Source organism: Crinia signifera, chromosome 2 (assembly GCF_055691185.1).
Source record: "Crinia signifera chromosome 2, ASM5569118v1, whole genome shotgun sequence".
Classification (NCBI taxonomy): domain Eukaryota; kingdom Metazoa; phylum Chordata; class Amphibia; order Anura; family Myobatrachidae; genus Crinia; species Crinia signifera.
Window position 1 is genome coordinate 189,447,804 of NC_139218.1, and position 15,550 is coordinate 189,463,353.

The window sequence follows — 15,550 nt, forward strand, 5'->3', positions numbered from 1 at the left end:
TTTGAAATGGCATCATTTATGGGGGTGTCTCACATACAAGTCCCTCAGTCACATCAGAACTGAACTGGTCCCTAAAAAAATCAGTGTTTGAAATTTTCTTGAGAATTTGCTATTCATATTGTAAGCCTCCTAGTGTCCAAAAAAATTAAAAGGAAGTTGAAATAATGATGGAAACATAAAGTAGACATATGGTCTATGTTAGTTATTAACTATTTTGAGTGGTATGATTATTTGTCTCACAAGCAGAAAATTTAACATTTTGCAAATTGCTAAATTTTCCATTTTTTTACGACATTTTGGTATTTTTCACAAAAAAACAGACTGTATCGACCCAAATGTACCACTAATTTGAAGTACAATGTGTCACGAGAAAACAATCTCAAAATCACTGGGATAAGTAAAAGCAAAAAAAGTTATCCCCACTTAAGTGATACATGTCAGATTTGAAAAAAAGGGCTCTGTCAGGAAGGCAAAAACTGGCTGTGTCAGGAAGGGGTTAAATGGATATTTACTCTGGAATATTTACTTTTGTTTCTAATGTTTCTTTTTTGTTTCTAATATAGAAGTTGGAATTTTGAGTGGCTCAATTGTGGTCAGTATAATGTGTTTGGCTTTTAAGCATTTTTACTATGTCCCCTCTGGCAACAAGCATAAATTTGTTCATCATGTTCCACCATTTTGCAGTGTGATGTCTTGAAACACTATCACACTGGTGACTGCACCGCTATGATGCGAGTTGTGTTGTCATTCTATTTTATGACTACCATTTCTCATTCTAGCTAGTAAACTTGTGAATCAGGCTGATATGCCACGCTTTCAGGTGTATCCAGGAGGATGGCAAGTACCTATTTAATACAGGGATCATGTTGATACCTGTTTTGTTTTCTTTTATACAGGTGATAGCATACAATAATTGTAAATAGAAGTAGTTGAAATATAAATATGTCTGCATTATGTTTCCAGGTTTGTGTTATTGCTTATCAAGTTATCTTCCTTCCCTCAGAGTAATCCATTTTTTTTAATTTATAATAAAAGGAAGCTAATCTTTGCCTGGGTCACTGTAGAAACCATTCCGTTGCTAAGTCACACACACAGTCTACATCTGTCCTTGGCAGATACATGGATAGAGCCTTCTGTTTGGTTCTCAGTAAAAGGAATTAAATGAAATTGGCCTATATATTAAGTTGGCTAGCGGTGTGTCCTAAATAGCTGCACCACCTGTATTCTTCAAACTTTTATATTTTGAGAAAGCAGGCTCCCGAGCATCTTCCCGATATATTTAAAGTACTGAGCTGTTTAAATTCCCTGCATGTCTGCTGGATCAGCGATGTAGGGTAGTGTTTTCCTGAAGTCAAAATTGATTAGACTATGGAAGTGTACCTGGCATAAGTCTGCACTGTTAAATTTATTCTGGTTCCTTAAATATGCTTACAGTTCCTTATGAGGCACTGATAAAGATACAATTGCTGCTTATTTGTATAACTGATATTTTGGTTTGGCATTGTACTGTTTAGAATTATTTCAGTACTTGACTGCCTTATACAAACTTGTCTGCCCCCAATGTGGCTGTGTTCAGGTACAGAACCTACAAAGTACATTACATGCAGTGTCTGTTAATTAGCTGACATAATGTGCTATACTTCAGTGTGGGAACAGATAATAGGTCTCTAGTACCATTCATGAGGCATCTGATCTTGTTCATCACCCCTGGAGGTGCCCCATTTTGCAGTCACTTATATATTGTTGTAATAGGAGTGTGATGAATGCTGGTCCCTGTAGTGCTACAGGGAGGATCTATGGTGATTCCTGGTGAACTGAATAAGTTTATTTATATTTTTATGTGAGCCTTAGGCTGGTTTCACACACTCCGGCTGCTGCCGGACGGTGAAATCCCGCACGGCCAGGGAGCCGTGCCGCACACATTAGTTGTGAATGGACACTATTGTGTCCATTCACACGGGACGGCCACGGCCCGGCCGCACGGCTGCAGCCGGACCCCATCACTGGAAGGGACGGCTGCCGGGCTGTGGCCATCCCCACCATTGTAATCTGCTGAGTGCGGCACGGCTCCCTGGCCGTGCGGGATTTCACCGTCCGGCAGCAGCCGGAGTGTGTGAAACCAGCCTAAGGCTCACATAAAAAAATTTAGCCTCCCTCTAGAAGCAAAATCAAATTGAGCAGTGTTAACTGCCTTAGATCCAGATTCAATTCCGATGCCCGACCCTGCGGCACCGGGATTGAAAGCCAAGTCTATTTCTGCTTTGATCTGGAAGATCGAAGGCAGTTTCATGATACTTAATGCAGCATCCCCCCCCCCCCCCCCCCTGTTCTGGCAACCCGCTAGATCCCGGCAGCCTTCAATATCGAATTGGTATCAATGGACGCCATAGCTAAAATCTCTGAATTTCTTACTGCCTTGTGGTTTTTCAAATCTTATTGCAAATGCCCCCTGGTGTGCTGGGAAAATGTGTTTTTGTGCTTTTTGTCATCAAAGCTGGATTCCAGCTTTGGACTTCAGAGCTAACACACCTACCTGGGACCATTAATCTCTTGTGGTTGTCTGAACCTTTAAGAACCTACTGCTGGGCTGTTTAATCTGTTCCTGATTGCATGAAGGAATTCACTGTTTTGATGGTCATCGATCTGTTTTGAATTTCGTATCGGATTCTAGTATAACTAACTCCTAAGAAGGAGATGCTCCCACCTACCCTTATGGTTATATCCATATTGACATCTTACTAGTATCATTCATTTTCAAACTACTATTCGCCCCTGATAAAGTCACCTAGTTGACGAAACACGTTGGACCAAATTCATATGTTTTGTTCACATGCTGTGAATGAACCACATACAGGGTATGAACTGAATTGTATTTGTTTGTTTTTATCTTTTGTATACAAAATATTATAAAGGTAAAACCTGTTATAAATAAATAAATGTTTTATATGATATGCATATTAGTATATCATAAGCGCACTCTGTACCCTCTTTGTTCATATATAAGTACAGTATATTGTGTTTATATGTGCTTCTTAGGTTAAGTTACTTCTGATTGGACACATATTTTATGATTGGCATAAATAATTGATCATAAATCATTTGAATTGGTCCTGGACCACCAACCTGGAACACCCCTCAAGTGTCCCGAGGCACCCCAGGGAGCCACAGCACACAGTTTGGGAACCACTGCATTAACCCCTTGAGTAGTGGGTTTTCCTGAGGCAGGACAAACCCACCCAGGTTTGTCTATATAGCATTTATAGCTTGTTTTATAATTTCATTGATTTCAATCTATGTAAATGTTCACTTAAATGACATCCTCAAACATAATTCCACTTAATGTATTGGATTACTGATTATGACCCCAGAAGCATTTATTCACACTTTGGGGGGTATTCAACGCTGCAGTGAGCGGCCGGCGAGGGGGTTAAACAGCGAGGATTGCAGAAAACCAGCGATCCTCGCGATTTAACCCCCGCGCCGGCCGCTCACTCTATTCAACGTTCTGGGGAAATCCTCGCCGTCACAGGACAGCGAGAATTCCCCAAAACAGTGAGACCCGCGGCTACTGCAGAAAACTCGCTGTTTTTAGCCGCGAGTCTCGCTGCTTCTGGAGCCGCATCCGCCAATTCTCCTTCGCTCAAAAAACGGAGCGAGGGGGAATTGGCGTATGCGGAGGGTGTGTTGAATACTGTCAGGGTGAGTGGTGACAGCGAGCAGGAAGCCCTGCTCGCTGTCACCACTCACAGACAGCATTGAATACCTGCCACTGACTGCATAGCCCACCCACTCCTGGTCTGTTTCGTCCTCCTAGCAATAATTCATATCTGAGGGTTATACCAGCATGTCTCTGAATATACGGCAGTTATTCAATCTTGCATTCACTTTGGGGGCCTTAATTTAGACATTTTAACACATACCACTTCCAATCTAATTTACCATAATTAGCCCTTGTAAATAAGAAAGCCGTAAACCAGAGCTCATATTAGGACAACCATTGCTGGATTTTAGCCTGTGTAAACTTCAGTCTTGTCCTACTTGTGTTCAGAGGTGTTTTTTTCTTCTTCTTAGTTTGTTTTATGAATGTTATATAAATGTGTGGATTATGGAGCAGGTCAGATTTTTATCAAACTGCTTGGATAAAGTGAAGCTGTGTTATGGTGATGTGTGCTCATTTGCAGTGTTCCATTTAATTGTTTTGTTATTAACTAGCTGATGTGCTTTTTTCCAAATCCCCAACTGATATTACTGATGGACATTGTATATCCCATTACAACCTAATAAGTTATGTCACAAATAATTAAAAAGGGAAAATCAGTTCTTGCACATCTTAATTATACATTTTTAATTTGTTTTTATTACTACAGTTGTTTAGACCCAATCTTGTAGGCCTTTACTTTTGGCCAGACCCAGTGTTCAGTAGTCAGTGGTATGTTCCCAAAGTAGATCATTAGCTTAGGCAGACCGGGCAAATGGCGTACTTGAAGAAAATAAAAATGGTATACATAAGCCAGGGACTACCTGCACTGCAACATAATAAATATGTACAGTATTTGTGTGTAGTATTTAAATGCTTATGCAGTATAAACTTCTTGTGCTCCCTAGCTGATGTAAATACTCATAAAGCCACTCCAGAAACAACCTGACGATATTTCTGAAAGTTGGATATGTCATCCGTTTTCACATATGGATATCGATTTCACATTAGATCTTTTCAATGTTTTACAATTTCTTCTGACTTTTGGAAACTATCTGAAAGTTGGAAAAGTAGATCGGCAAATCCATGTCTTTTTTAGGTGTTAACAGCTTCTAATTTGCAAAAATTCAGCAGTTTCAGCAAATGCAGATTCAGCTTTTCAAAAAGCTGAGTCTGCAGTCGCGAGTACCGGCCGGGAATGAATAGGTCGTCACTGATATTTCAAAGAGACAAAAATACAGTGTTACACAGTTCTTTTAAATAACAGACTTTTCTCGTCTACCTTTTCTTCACAGAAAACTGCCAAGCAGATTGTCACCACTTACTGTACCTTGACGTAAGGCAGACTTCAGTCATGGAGAATGGACAGGATATGGCAGAACAACCGGTAAATTTCTCTAAGCTTTCCTACGTGATTTTTGTGATCAGTAAAGAACATACAGTTAGTTTATGTAAAAACACACTTCGATATGATATATAATATCTAATGTATTATTTATTTATTTTTATGGTACTTATGTATGTTGGGCACCCACTAAGCTATTTCCTTAGTTTTACGCGTCCCCTCGACCCACTATATAAAATCAACTTCATGCCGACATGGATAGTGGGGGTATGAGCGTACTAACTATAGTGGGCGCCCAACTAACATAGAAGTACCATTTTGACTAATATGGGCTCTTCAAGCAACTGCAATTTATTTGAAATTAAGCAAGGCAGATGCAGTTAAAGTGCAGACTTTCATCTTTAATTAAAGGGGTTGAAATATTGTATGGAAATGTTTAGGAATCAAAACCATTTTTATACACCATTACCGGTTTTCGGGGGCTTAAGTTAATGGACAAATGAACATAATTATGAATGTTAATTTTTAATACTGTGTCGAATCCTGTGCAGGCAATGATAGCCTGACACCTGGAACCCATGAACATCACCAAATACTGGATTTCTTCCTTTGTTCTGCTTTGTCAGTCCTTCTTGGCATCTGTCTTCAGTTTTTGGTTGTTCAGGTCTTTCCACATTGAGGACCAAATTCTCTAAGCTTCAAAAGTGATAAAATGGAGAGTGATAAACAGCCAGCCAGCTCCTTCCATTTTTCAAACACAGCCTGTGTTTGAAAAATTTCAGGCAGGAGCTGATTGGCTGGTTGTTTATCACTCTCCATTTTATCACTTTTGAAGCTTAGAGAATCTGGCCCTGAGTGTTTAAAAAAAAACAAAAAAACTCCTTGGTAGCTTTCCTAGTATGTTTTGGCTCATGGACCATCAGTACTATGAAGCGTTGTCCAATTAACTTTGCAGAATTCAATTCAGAAATCATCTGGCTGTTTCCGTTTTCTGTCACATCCTCAATAAAGACTAGTGACCCAGTGCCATTCGGAACCATGCCATCACACTGCCTCCACCATGTTTTTATAAAACCATTCCAAGCCATACTTTTTTCCCCACAGTCTAATCTGGCCTTTTTTATTATTATGAATGGTTTGTACCTTGTGGTCCACATTCTGTTGACTTTTGTGAAGTCTTCTCTTTATGGTAGTTTTGGGTAATATCACTACTTCCTTCAGAGTGGCGTGTACTTGGCTGTATTCGGTGCAGTGTTTTTTCTTTACCGTGGCTGCCCAGGCTTTTCTGTGTTGTTGAGCTAACTGTATTAATTTTTCTTTTCTTTCTCTAAACATACCAACGTGTTAATTTCAGCACTCCTAAGGATCCTGTTAGCTGTTTTTTTTAGCAGATATTTTGCACATCTCACAGATCTTGGCAATGAAAAAAGTTAAGAGGAGGCGGGCAGGTGCGTGGTTGAGCAACATGACCTTTAACATCATGCTACGCAGCAGCACAACCTGGTTGCCGGTCAGCACCTGAGCTGTCCCCAGCAGCAAAAAGGTCAAAATATGCATGCACATTTCGATCCCAATATCCCATAAAAATGTTTTTCCCTAGATCCCAGAATCCAGCTCATCTTCTTTCCTGGATTGGTATCATTAGTTCCTGTTTTCCTTGTCAGGGTCCATGGGTCCCACAGGGGACATCGGGGTTGTAGGCGGATCCAGGGGGTCCGAGGCACCAATCAGCGAAGCTCTTAAAGGTTTTACCCAGCATGCCCGGGCCCTCTCCCCTACAGCCCCGCCTCCAGGCTACTGCCGCCAGTTTTTAGTTGGTGCCTGCAGGAAGCAGACGCACCTGTAATCAGCAGGAATCACCTCTTTGAGGTGATTCCAGAAGAAGCTTTTTTATTTTTTTATTTTTTATTTTTAAAACAGTCGCTACGGCGGCAGAAGCCGCCTCGCGGCAGAGACGCTCCCCGCCGTCAGTGATTGACAGCGGAGTGAGCGTCTCCTTCACTCCTCCCGGCGCCGACCTCCTCAGAACATCTTGAGGCAGACGGCGGAGGCGACGTCAGCGCCTAGCACCGCCGGACGTCGCTCTCCTGACAGCGTGGCCGGACCAGGAGCAGGTAAGGCTTCCTAAGGAAGCACAAATCGCTGTCCTGCCGCGGCGCGCTGGGAGACGCCCGCGGTGGCTGGCGTGGGCACTCGCTTCGGCCAGGGATCCCACTAGACCACCGGGGACAGAGCAGCAGGCTGGGCCTGGGGGGGGACCCATTTTTAAGTAGCTCTTATGCTCCGGTGGGGGAAGTCCAGCAAGGGGAGGTGGCGCTTGGCCTGCAGTCCCTCCCCCAGCTTTGGCGCCAATCTCCTCGAGGTCTGCCGTCCATTAGCTGAAACTGTTTGTGCCCGCCCCCCCTCTCTTGGACCAGCGCCATTACAGCAGCACGCAGGTCTCCAGAGGTCGGGCACATCTCTCTCCCCTGTGAAACCGGCTACAGGCTAAGTAGTGCTTTTCACAGCCACCCTCATTCCCCCTTTTGCTCTATAGAGTACTGTGGTTGATATAGGGTGTGTTAGATTATCTATATTGCTATAGTGTGTATGTGACTTTGTGCTAGCACTTCTTTTTCCTCTGTCAGTTTTTTTCTCAAACTGTCCACTTTACTTCTAAGTGAGGTTTTTACCTCAGAGGTCACATACTGTCAGTGGATCACTCTAGGTTCTCTTCTACTGAGTTACCTACTGTGCACTGTATCCCCCCTCTTGGGAGTGTTCTCACTATGTCCAAACGGGGGCGCAACCAGACAGAATCTCCCTTGCTCTTGTCTTGCAAGAGCTGCGCTGCAGGTCTGTCTCAAATGGATGTCATCCAGGATGGGCTATGTGTCAATTGCTTTACTCCTCCTGACCATCCCCAGCCCTCAGGGGCACCCCAGCCACCATGGGCAGCCTTTCAACAGCTGTTGGGCACCCTGGTGGATCGTCTCCCTAATGCTATAGCACCCCCTGTAGTACAGCCCCCCCCTCCATGGGTGGATGCTTTGTCGACCACGGTGCAGACCTTGCAGCAGACTACGGCAGCTATGCAGAAGCTACTGCCACTCGCTGCACAACCCAGTAGATCATTGATAAATCCGTTGCTACCGGTAACCAGGGATGGGTCTGATGACACAGACGATGGCGGGGATGACCCCGATACTGCAGACCCTGATAATGGGGAGGACATCATACCTGATGACGATCAGGATGACCCTATGCCTACCGACCCTTCCACTTCTCAGGCTGAAACCCCTGACATAGCAGGCCTTATTTATGCTATCCGGGAGGTTCTTCTGTCAGATGCAGACGAACCTGAACCCACTGCGAAGACCAGGGACGTCTTCAAAAAGCAGAAGATAGTCAAAGCCCAGTTCCCTCATTCTGATCATTTATCAGAAATCAGGAGAGATCAATGGGAGGCCTTAGGAAAGAGAGCCAACATATCTAAAAAGATGTTGGCTAGATACCCGCTACCTCCAGAGGATTGTACCCCTTGGGATATCCCTCCCACAGTGGACGCGCACGTGTCCAGGCTGGTTAAACCATCCGTGCTCCCGGTAGCCTCAGGGTCAGCCCTGAAGGACCAGACAGACAGGCGTCTGGAAAACGCTCTCAAGGCAGCCTTTTCTTATGCAGGGACAGTGCAGAGGCCTACAATTGCAGCTACTTGGGCGGCAAAGGCCATTTCTCCTTGGTTGCAAGTGATAGAGGATGAGTTGGCCCCAGTCGCATCTGAGGATGCAAGGCTGTGTATGCAACACATCAAACATGCAGCAACATATATCATGGATGCTATGTCGGACGCCGGCACTCTAGCTGCCAGAGCCTCCGCCAGTTCAGTGCTGGCACGCCGGATTATCTGGCTTCGGTCATGGAAAGCGGACCTAGAATCCAAAAGGACTCTGGAACTCTTACCCTTTAAAGGGGAAAACCTGTTTGGGGAGGAGTTAAATAAAATTGTGGCCTCCTTGGCGTCAGCTAAGACAGCCTGCCTCCCTACGGCTCTACCTCAAAGGCCTAGAACCCAGTCCTTTCGGCCCTTTCGCCCTCAAGGCAAGGCCAGAGGCCAGTCCTATACCAGACCCTCGCCCGCTCATAAGACTGGCAAACCCAAACCCAAGCAGCCTTGGGCCGCCAGACAGGCTCCCCCCAAGGCTGACAAGCCTTCAGCATGACGGGGCCAGCCTCCCACAGACGGACCCCCAAGTGGGAGGCAGACTCCTGTACTTCGCTCACCAGTGGCTGTCCACCACAAAGGATGCCTGGGTGAGGGAGGTAGTGTCGCAGGGGTACGCCATATCTTTCTCAAAGCCTCCCCCAAGAAGGTTCTTTTGCACAGGTCTCCCAAGAGACCCATGCAAGGCAGAACACTTGAGGATCATCCTACAGACCTTACTTCGGTCGCGGGTCATTGTTCCAGTGCCAGGGCACCAGAGAGGCCTCGGCTTCTACTCAACCCTGTTTCTGGTGCCAAAACCAAATGGAACATTCCGTCCCATTTTAAACCTCAAAGCTCTGAACAAGGTGGTAAAAGTCACAAAGTTCAGGATGGAGACCTTGAGGACCATTATCCTGGCCCTAGAGGAGGGGGACTTCATGGTCTCTCTAGATATCAGAGACGCATACCTCCACATCCCCATCCTACCGGCCCACCAGAAGTATTTGCGCTTCGCTATTCTGAAGAGTCACTACCAGTTTCAGGCCCTCCCATTCGGCCTTGCAACAGCGCCAAGGATTTTTACAAAAGTGATGGCTATAATGGCAGAAATCCTGCACAAGCAGGGGATCAGGGTCTTCCCCTACTTGGACGACCTGTTGATTGTAGCCAAGTCACCAGAGGTCCTAACATCCCACTTGCAGATAAGTCTCCACATTACAGGATCACGGGTGGCTCCTCAACTGGGAGAAATCTTCCACGATCCCCTCCCAGAGAATGTTGCATCTGGGAGCTTTACTGGACACCAGAGCCCTGCGTCTGTTTCTCCCAAACGACAAGGCCAGGGACTTAATACAGAGAATCCAGATCTTTGCTCAGAAACCAAGAGTCTCGGTTCACTGGGCCATGAAAATATTGGGGAGGATGGTGTCCACATTCGACATGGTCGAGTGGGCCCAGTTTCACTCCCGTCCGCTCCAGGGCCTGGTCCTGGCGAAATGGGATGGCCTACCACAACACGTCAAGTCGACGTTTCTCACTCTAACACAGGAGGTCAAAGACTCGCTCCTGTGGTGGGAACAGATGGACCACCTAAACCAGGGGAGACTATTCTGGTTCAGAGAATGGATAGTACTAACCTCAGACGCCAGCCTGCGAGGCTGGGGGGCAGTAGTAGGATCCCGGTCCTTGCAAGGCGTCTGGACCGAAACAGAATCTCGATTATCCATCAATGTCTTAGAGATTCGAGCAGCCTACAATGCCCTTCTTCAGTCTCAGGATCTGTTGCAGGGAAAACCTGTTCAGATCAGGTCGGACAACGCCACGGCGGTGGCATACATAAACCGCCAGGGAGGAACACGAAGTGTTGCCGCCCTCCGGGAGGTCTCCAGGATTCTCACCTGGGGGGGAAGAACATCTCCTAGCCCTGTCGGCAGTCTTCATCCCAGGAGTCCTGAACTGGGAGGCGGACTTTCTGAGCCGACAGGATATCCACCCGGGGGAGTGGTCTCTACACCCGGAAGTGTTTGTCAGTCTGACGCAAGTCTGGGGCACCCCAGATGTAGACCTCATGGCGTCCAGACACAATTTCAAAGTCCCATGCTTCGGAGCAAGGACCAGGGATCCGCAGGCCTACTTCACGGATGCCCTGTCCGTACCGTGGAAGTTTCATCTCCCATACGCGTTCCCTCCGATAAACATGATCCCCAGGGTGATCAGAAAGTTCAGGCAGGAAGGAGGAACCCTTCTTCTCATCGCGCCAGACTGGCCATGCCGACACTGGTACGTGGACCTACAACAATTGTCACACCAGTCCCCCTGGCAATTGCCTCTTCGTCAAGATCTGTTGAGCCAGGGGCCGTGTCTTCATCCAGACCCTCAGCGCCTGTCTTTGACGGCGTGGCTCTTGAAATTGCCTTATTAAAGGGCAAGGGTTTTTCTGACAAGGTGGCTAGGACGATGATCCAGGCTCGCAAGCCAGCATCTTCAAAGATATACTACCGGACTTGGCATTCCTATTTTTCTTGGTGCAATTCTAATAAATATGATCCCAAGATTTTCAAAACAGCCAGGATATTGGCCTTCCTTCAAAATGGATTGGATTTAGGACTAAGATTGGCTTCTCTGAAGGTCCAAATCTCAGCCCTTTCAGTATGGTTTCAGAGAAAGATTGCATTCTTACCTGATATTCTTACATTTCTACAGGGAGTAGTACACATACAGCCTCCCTTTGTCCCTCCCACGTATCCTTGGGACTTATCTTTAGTGCTTCAAGCTTTAACCAAACCACCGTTTGAACCACTATCTTCAGTGGAGCTTAAATGGCTGACAGTCAAAACTGTCTTCCTCCTGGCCATTGCCTCCGCACGCAGGGTGTCGGATCTTTCCGCACTGTCGTGTAAATCACCCTTCCTGGTGTTCCACAGTGACAGGGCAGTGTTACGGACAAGGTCTTCTCATCTGCCCAAGGTGGTGACAAAATTCCATGTCAACCAGGAAATCGTGGTACCTGCATTCACCTCAGATGACCTTTCATCTGATGAAAAATTGCTTGATGTGGTCAGAGCTTTGACCGTCTATATCGACCGCACTAAATCGGTCAGGAAATCAGATTCCCTCTTTGTGTTATATGGCTTTCACAAGAAGGGTTGGCCAGCGGGTAAACAAACTATTGCCCGCTGGATCCGCATGGCTATACAACAGGCATATCTTCTGTCTAACAGGCCCATTCCGGTCGCTATCAGAGCACACTCTACTAGAGCGGTTGGGCCTTCATGGGCAGCGAGCAGGGGTGCTTCTGCCGAACAGCTGTGCAAGGCTGCAACGTGGTCATCCGTCCAGACATTCATTAAGTTCTACGCCTTTGACACGTTCGCCTCCCAGGATGCCTCCTTCGGTCGTCGGGTTCTGCTGACACCTCAGACAAATTCCCTCCCTTAATTACGGCTTGTGACATCCCCGATGTCCCCTGTGGGACCCATGGACCCTGACAAGGAAAAGGAGAGTTATGGTAGACCTACCTTTGTTAACTCCCTTTCCTTGAAGTCCATGGGAACCACAGGGCGCCCACCCTTTAAATTTGCCACTGAGGTTCACCTTTATGTGATGTTCTGATACTGTGACCTGTTCTGACCAGTCCAGAAGTATGTATGAGTTCTGGGCATATGTGTTCTCTGTCCTCTTCTCTTCTCCGCTTCCTGCTCTCGGCTTGTTACCAAAAACTGGCGGCAGTAGCCTGGAGGCGGGGCTGTAGGGGAGAGGGCCCGGGCATGCTGGGTAAAACCTTTAAGAGCTTCGCTGATTGGTGCCTCGGACCCCCTGGATCCGCCTACAACCCCGATGTCCCCTGTGGTTCCCATGGACTTCAAGGAAAGGGAGTTAACAAAGGTAGGTCTACCATAACTCTCCTTATCTCTCTAATGTATTGTTTTTGCAGCCTAAGGAAGATCTATTTTAACTGAGAGCTCCTTTGATTGCATATTTTGGGTTCATAGTGACAACTTCCAAATGCAGATCCCATCCCTTATTTACTTTAATTGATGAAGGAATAACAAAGAAAAAGCCCAGACCTGTCCATGAAACAGGTTTTGTGTCAATTTTCCTTTTTTTCCAATCTTCCAATTCATTTTGGTCCCTTGAAAAAAAGGAGGCAACATATTAAACAGATGTAATTCATAAACTTTTCCTCCAACTTGCGTGTGAATACACTTAAATAAAAAAATCGGTACTTGTGACTTATCTGGGCGCCCGATGTTGAAATTGTATGCCAGTACCCTAAGCATGCGATTTGACGCGATTTCCCTTGAAGAGAAAATCTTGTTGCATTGTATGCTATTGTATTGCATGCGATGCGATTTGATGCGATTATAATATGTATAAGCACCCAGATGCCTGTTTCATATGTGAAATGGCCCTCCAGACCCCATTTTTAATTGTATACCCACCCTGATGGCTAAATGACCCCCATTGTTAAAGCCACCCCACTATCAACGCCAACCCGAAGCGTGGCGAGTGCAGCGAGCCCGTGAGGGGCGGTGGTACGCGTCCTCCGACCTTTTCATACCCCCACTATCCACGTCGGCGTGGAGTTGATTTTATATAGTGTGGCGAGCGGACGTGGATACCTTCACAGCTATACGCGTCCCCTCGCGGGCTTCACAGGTATCCGCGTCCCCTCGCGGGGCTCGCCACGCTTTGGGCTCTGTGGCTCGCTGCGCTCGCCACACTATATAAAGTCAACTCCACGTGGATAGTGGGGGTATAAAAAGGCGGAGGACATGTACCACCGCCCCTCGCGGGGTCGCTGCGCTCGCCACACTTCGGGTTGGCGTTGGTAGTGGGGTGGCATTAACAATGGGGGGCATTTAGCCGTCAGGGTGGGTATACAATTAAAAATGGGGTCTGGGGGGCCATTTCACATATGAAACAGGCATCTGGGTGCCTTCACATATTAAAATCGCGTCAAATCGCATCGCATGCAATCTGATTGTATGCAATGCGATTTGACGCGATTTTTAGGTGCGATGAAGAAAATCGGGCGCCCAGATAAGTCACAAGTACCAAAAAATCTACACTTTTAAAACCTATTCATTCTGTAACTGTAACCTAAATATGTTTATGTAACTGCTTCATTGTCCAATAGTTTAAACATACAGTATATGAACCTACATTGTATGTGTTTCTTTAAATATAATGAAAGTATGAAGTATGGTCAAATTTATGTGTGAAATAATGGATCCACTTACTACTTAATGGCGCCCTTTTAAAATTCTGTAATTTCCTTGTTTGATTTAGGAAGCACTCTTTAAATGCTGTCGTTTCAGTATTACTTTCCTTTTGAGATGAGTTGGCCAGAAATATTTTCTTTTACAAGTGATTAGTTACATGCGTCATTACGTATTTTGTTAGAATTAGAAAAATATGGTTAATAGGGACTAAAATGTAAATAAAGTTTCTAAAAATATTAGCGTGGTCTTTATTTTCATTATAAGTTCGATGTCATCGCCTAGTGCAGTGGTTCCCAGACTTAGGGCTAATTCAGCATGAATAGCTAATGTGATAATTTGCAGCAGTCTGTGAGGAGAAAACACTCATTGCCAAATTGCGAGAGATGTGTGAATGGATAGCTAATCCATACGCAATTCCTGACCAATGGCAACATTTTTGCCATGTTTTCAAAAGCGAATAGCTCTGAGGCTTCCACTAATCTGCAACTGACAGGGTGGATGTAGTCATTGCTGATGTCACTGACCCTCCTCAAATACCTGGGCACGCCTTTGTTTTTTCTACCACTCCCAGAAAACGGCAGGTTACCAGCACCAAATACTGACTTTCTTTTGACTTAAACTGTGACGGGAATAAGTTTACTATTCTTGTGTGTATTGTCGTTATTATCCCTTGTGCGATGCATACAGTACGCATGTGCAGTCATTTCATCGCTCGATTTTGGAATTCTCGATTTAGCAATCCATGCTGAATTAGCCCGATAGTCCTCAAGGCCCTAGAGTTTGAGAATATCCATGGATGCAGATGGATAGCTTCATCATAATGAATAAGGTACTAATTGAGTCACTTGCACAGAAGCATAGATATACATAGAGTTTGGGAACCACTGCCGTAGAAACTTAAGCTGGGTCAAAATATAAGTAATCTAGGCTGTATGTACAATGTCGCTGTCTATATAATCTCCTGCTTGTTGTCGGCAACATTCTTTATCATCTGTACATGCAGCCCAATACAGAATTGGCTAGCAAGAGCCACTTGCAGAAATCGGTGCCCCGGCAAGTCCTGTCACGCAACATGCCTCTAGGTACACACTTCGTCCAGTGTCTTCTAATTTCTTGTTTAGTAGCAGACACTTATTATGCTATATCCCAGTGTTTCCCAAACTTTTTGATATTTTGGCATCCTAGAGCAGTGGTTCCCAACCTTTTTTCTTTCTCGTACCCCTTGATTAGGCTTTTCATTTTTGAGTACCCCCTCCACTCATAAATCCCCCCCCCCCCCCCCATCCGTCCTCGCCAGAAAAGTTTGTTTTTGTTAGATAGTAATGTTATATAACCCCTCTATACACATTGCAGCAGCATATTCCCCCCTTTTTACACACTACGGCAGCATATAACCCCTCTATACACATTGCAGAAGCATAGCCCGCCCTTTTTAAACACGAAGACACCAGAGCAAACTAAAGTGGCTGTCGTTCCTATTACCACATACATCAACAAGCTATAGGTGGCTGACATCATTTGTATGTCCAGGATCACATACCCTTCAACACGACCCATTGCGTCCGGTACACGTTGTTCTGTTCCTGGACTTCCCTGGT

At 45.6% G+C, this 15,550-nt stretch overlaps 1 protein-coding gene across 4 annotated transcripts in view; it reads left to right on the forward strand.

The window, feature by feature from the left end:
- The window catches only part of EYA3 (EYA transcriptional coactivator and phosphatase 3), a 95,808-nt gene that overhangs the window by 25,807 nt on the left and 54,451 nt on the right, over positions 1–15,550 (forward strand). For all 4 annotated transcript variants that reach the window (XM_083173419.1, XM_083173418.1, XM_083173420.1 and 1 more), the window contains exon 2: positions 4,993–5,084. In XM_083173419.1, the coding sequence (XP_083029545.1) occupies positions 5,052–5,084 (33 nt within the window). In that variant the 5' untranslated portion in view covers positions 4,993–5,051. The remainder of the gene's footprint in view (positions 1–4,992; positions 5,085–15,550) is intronic.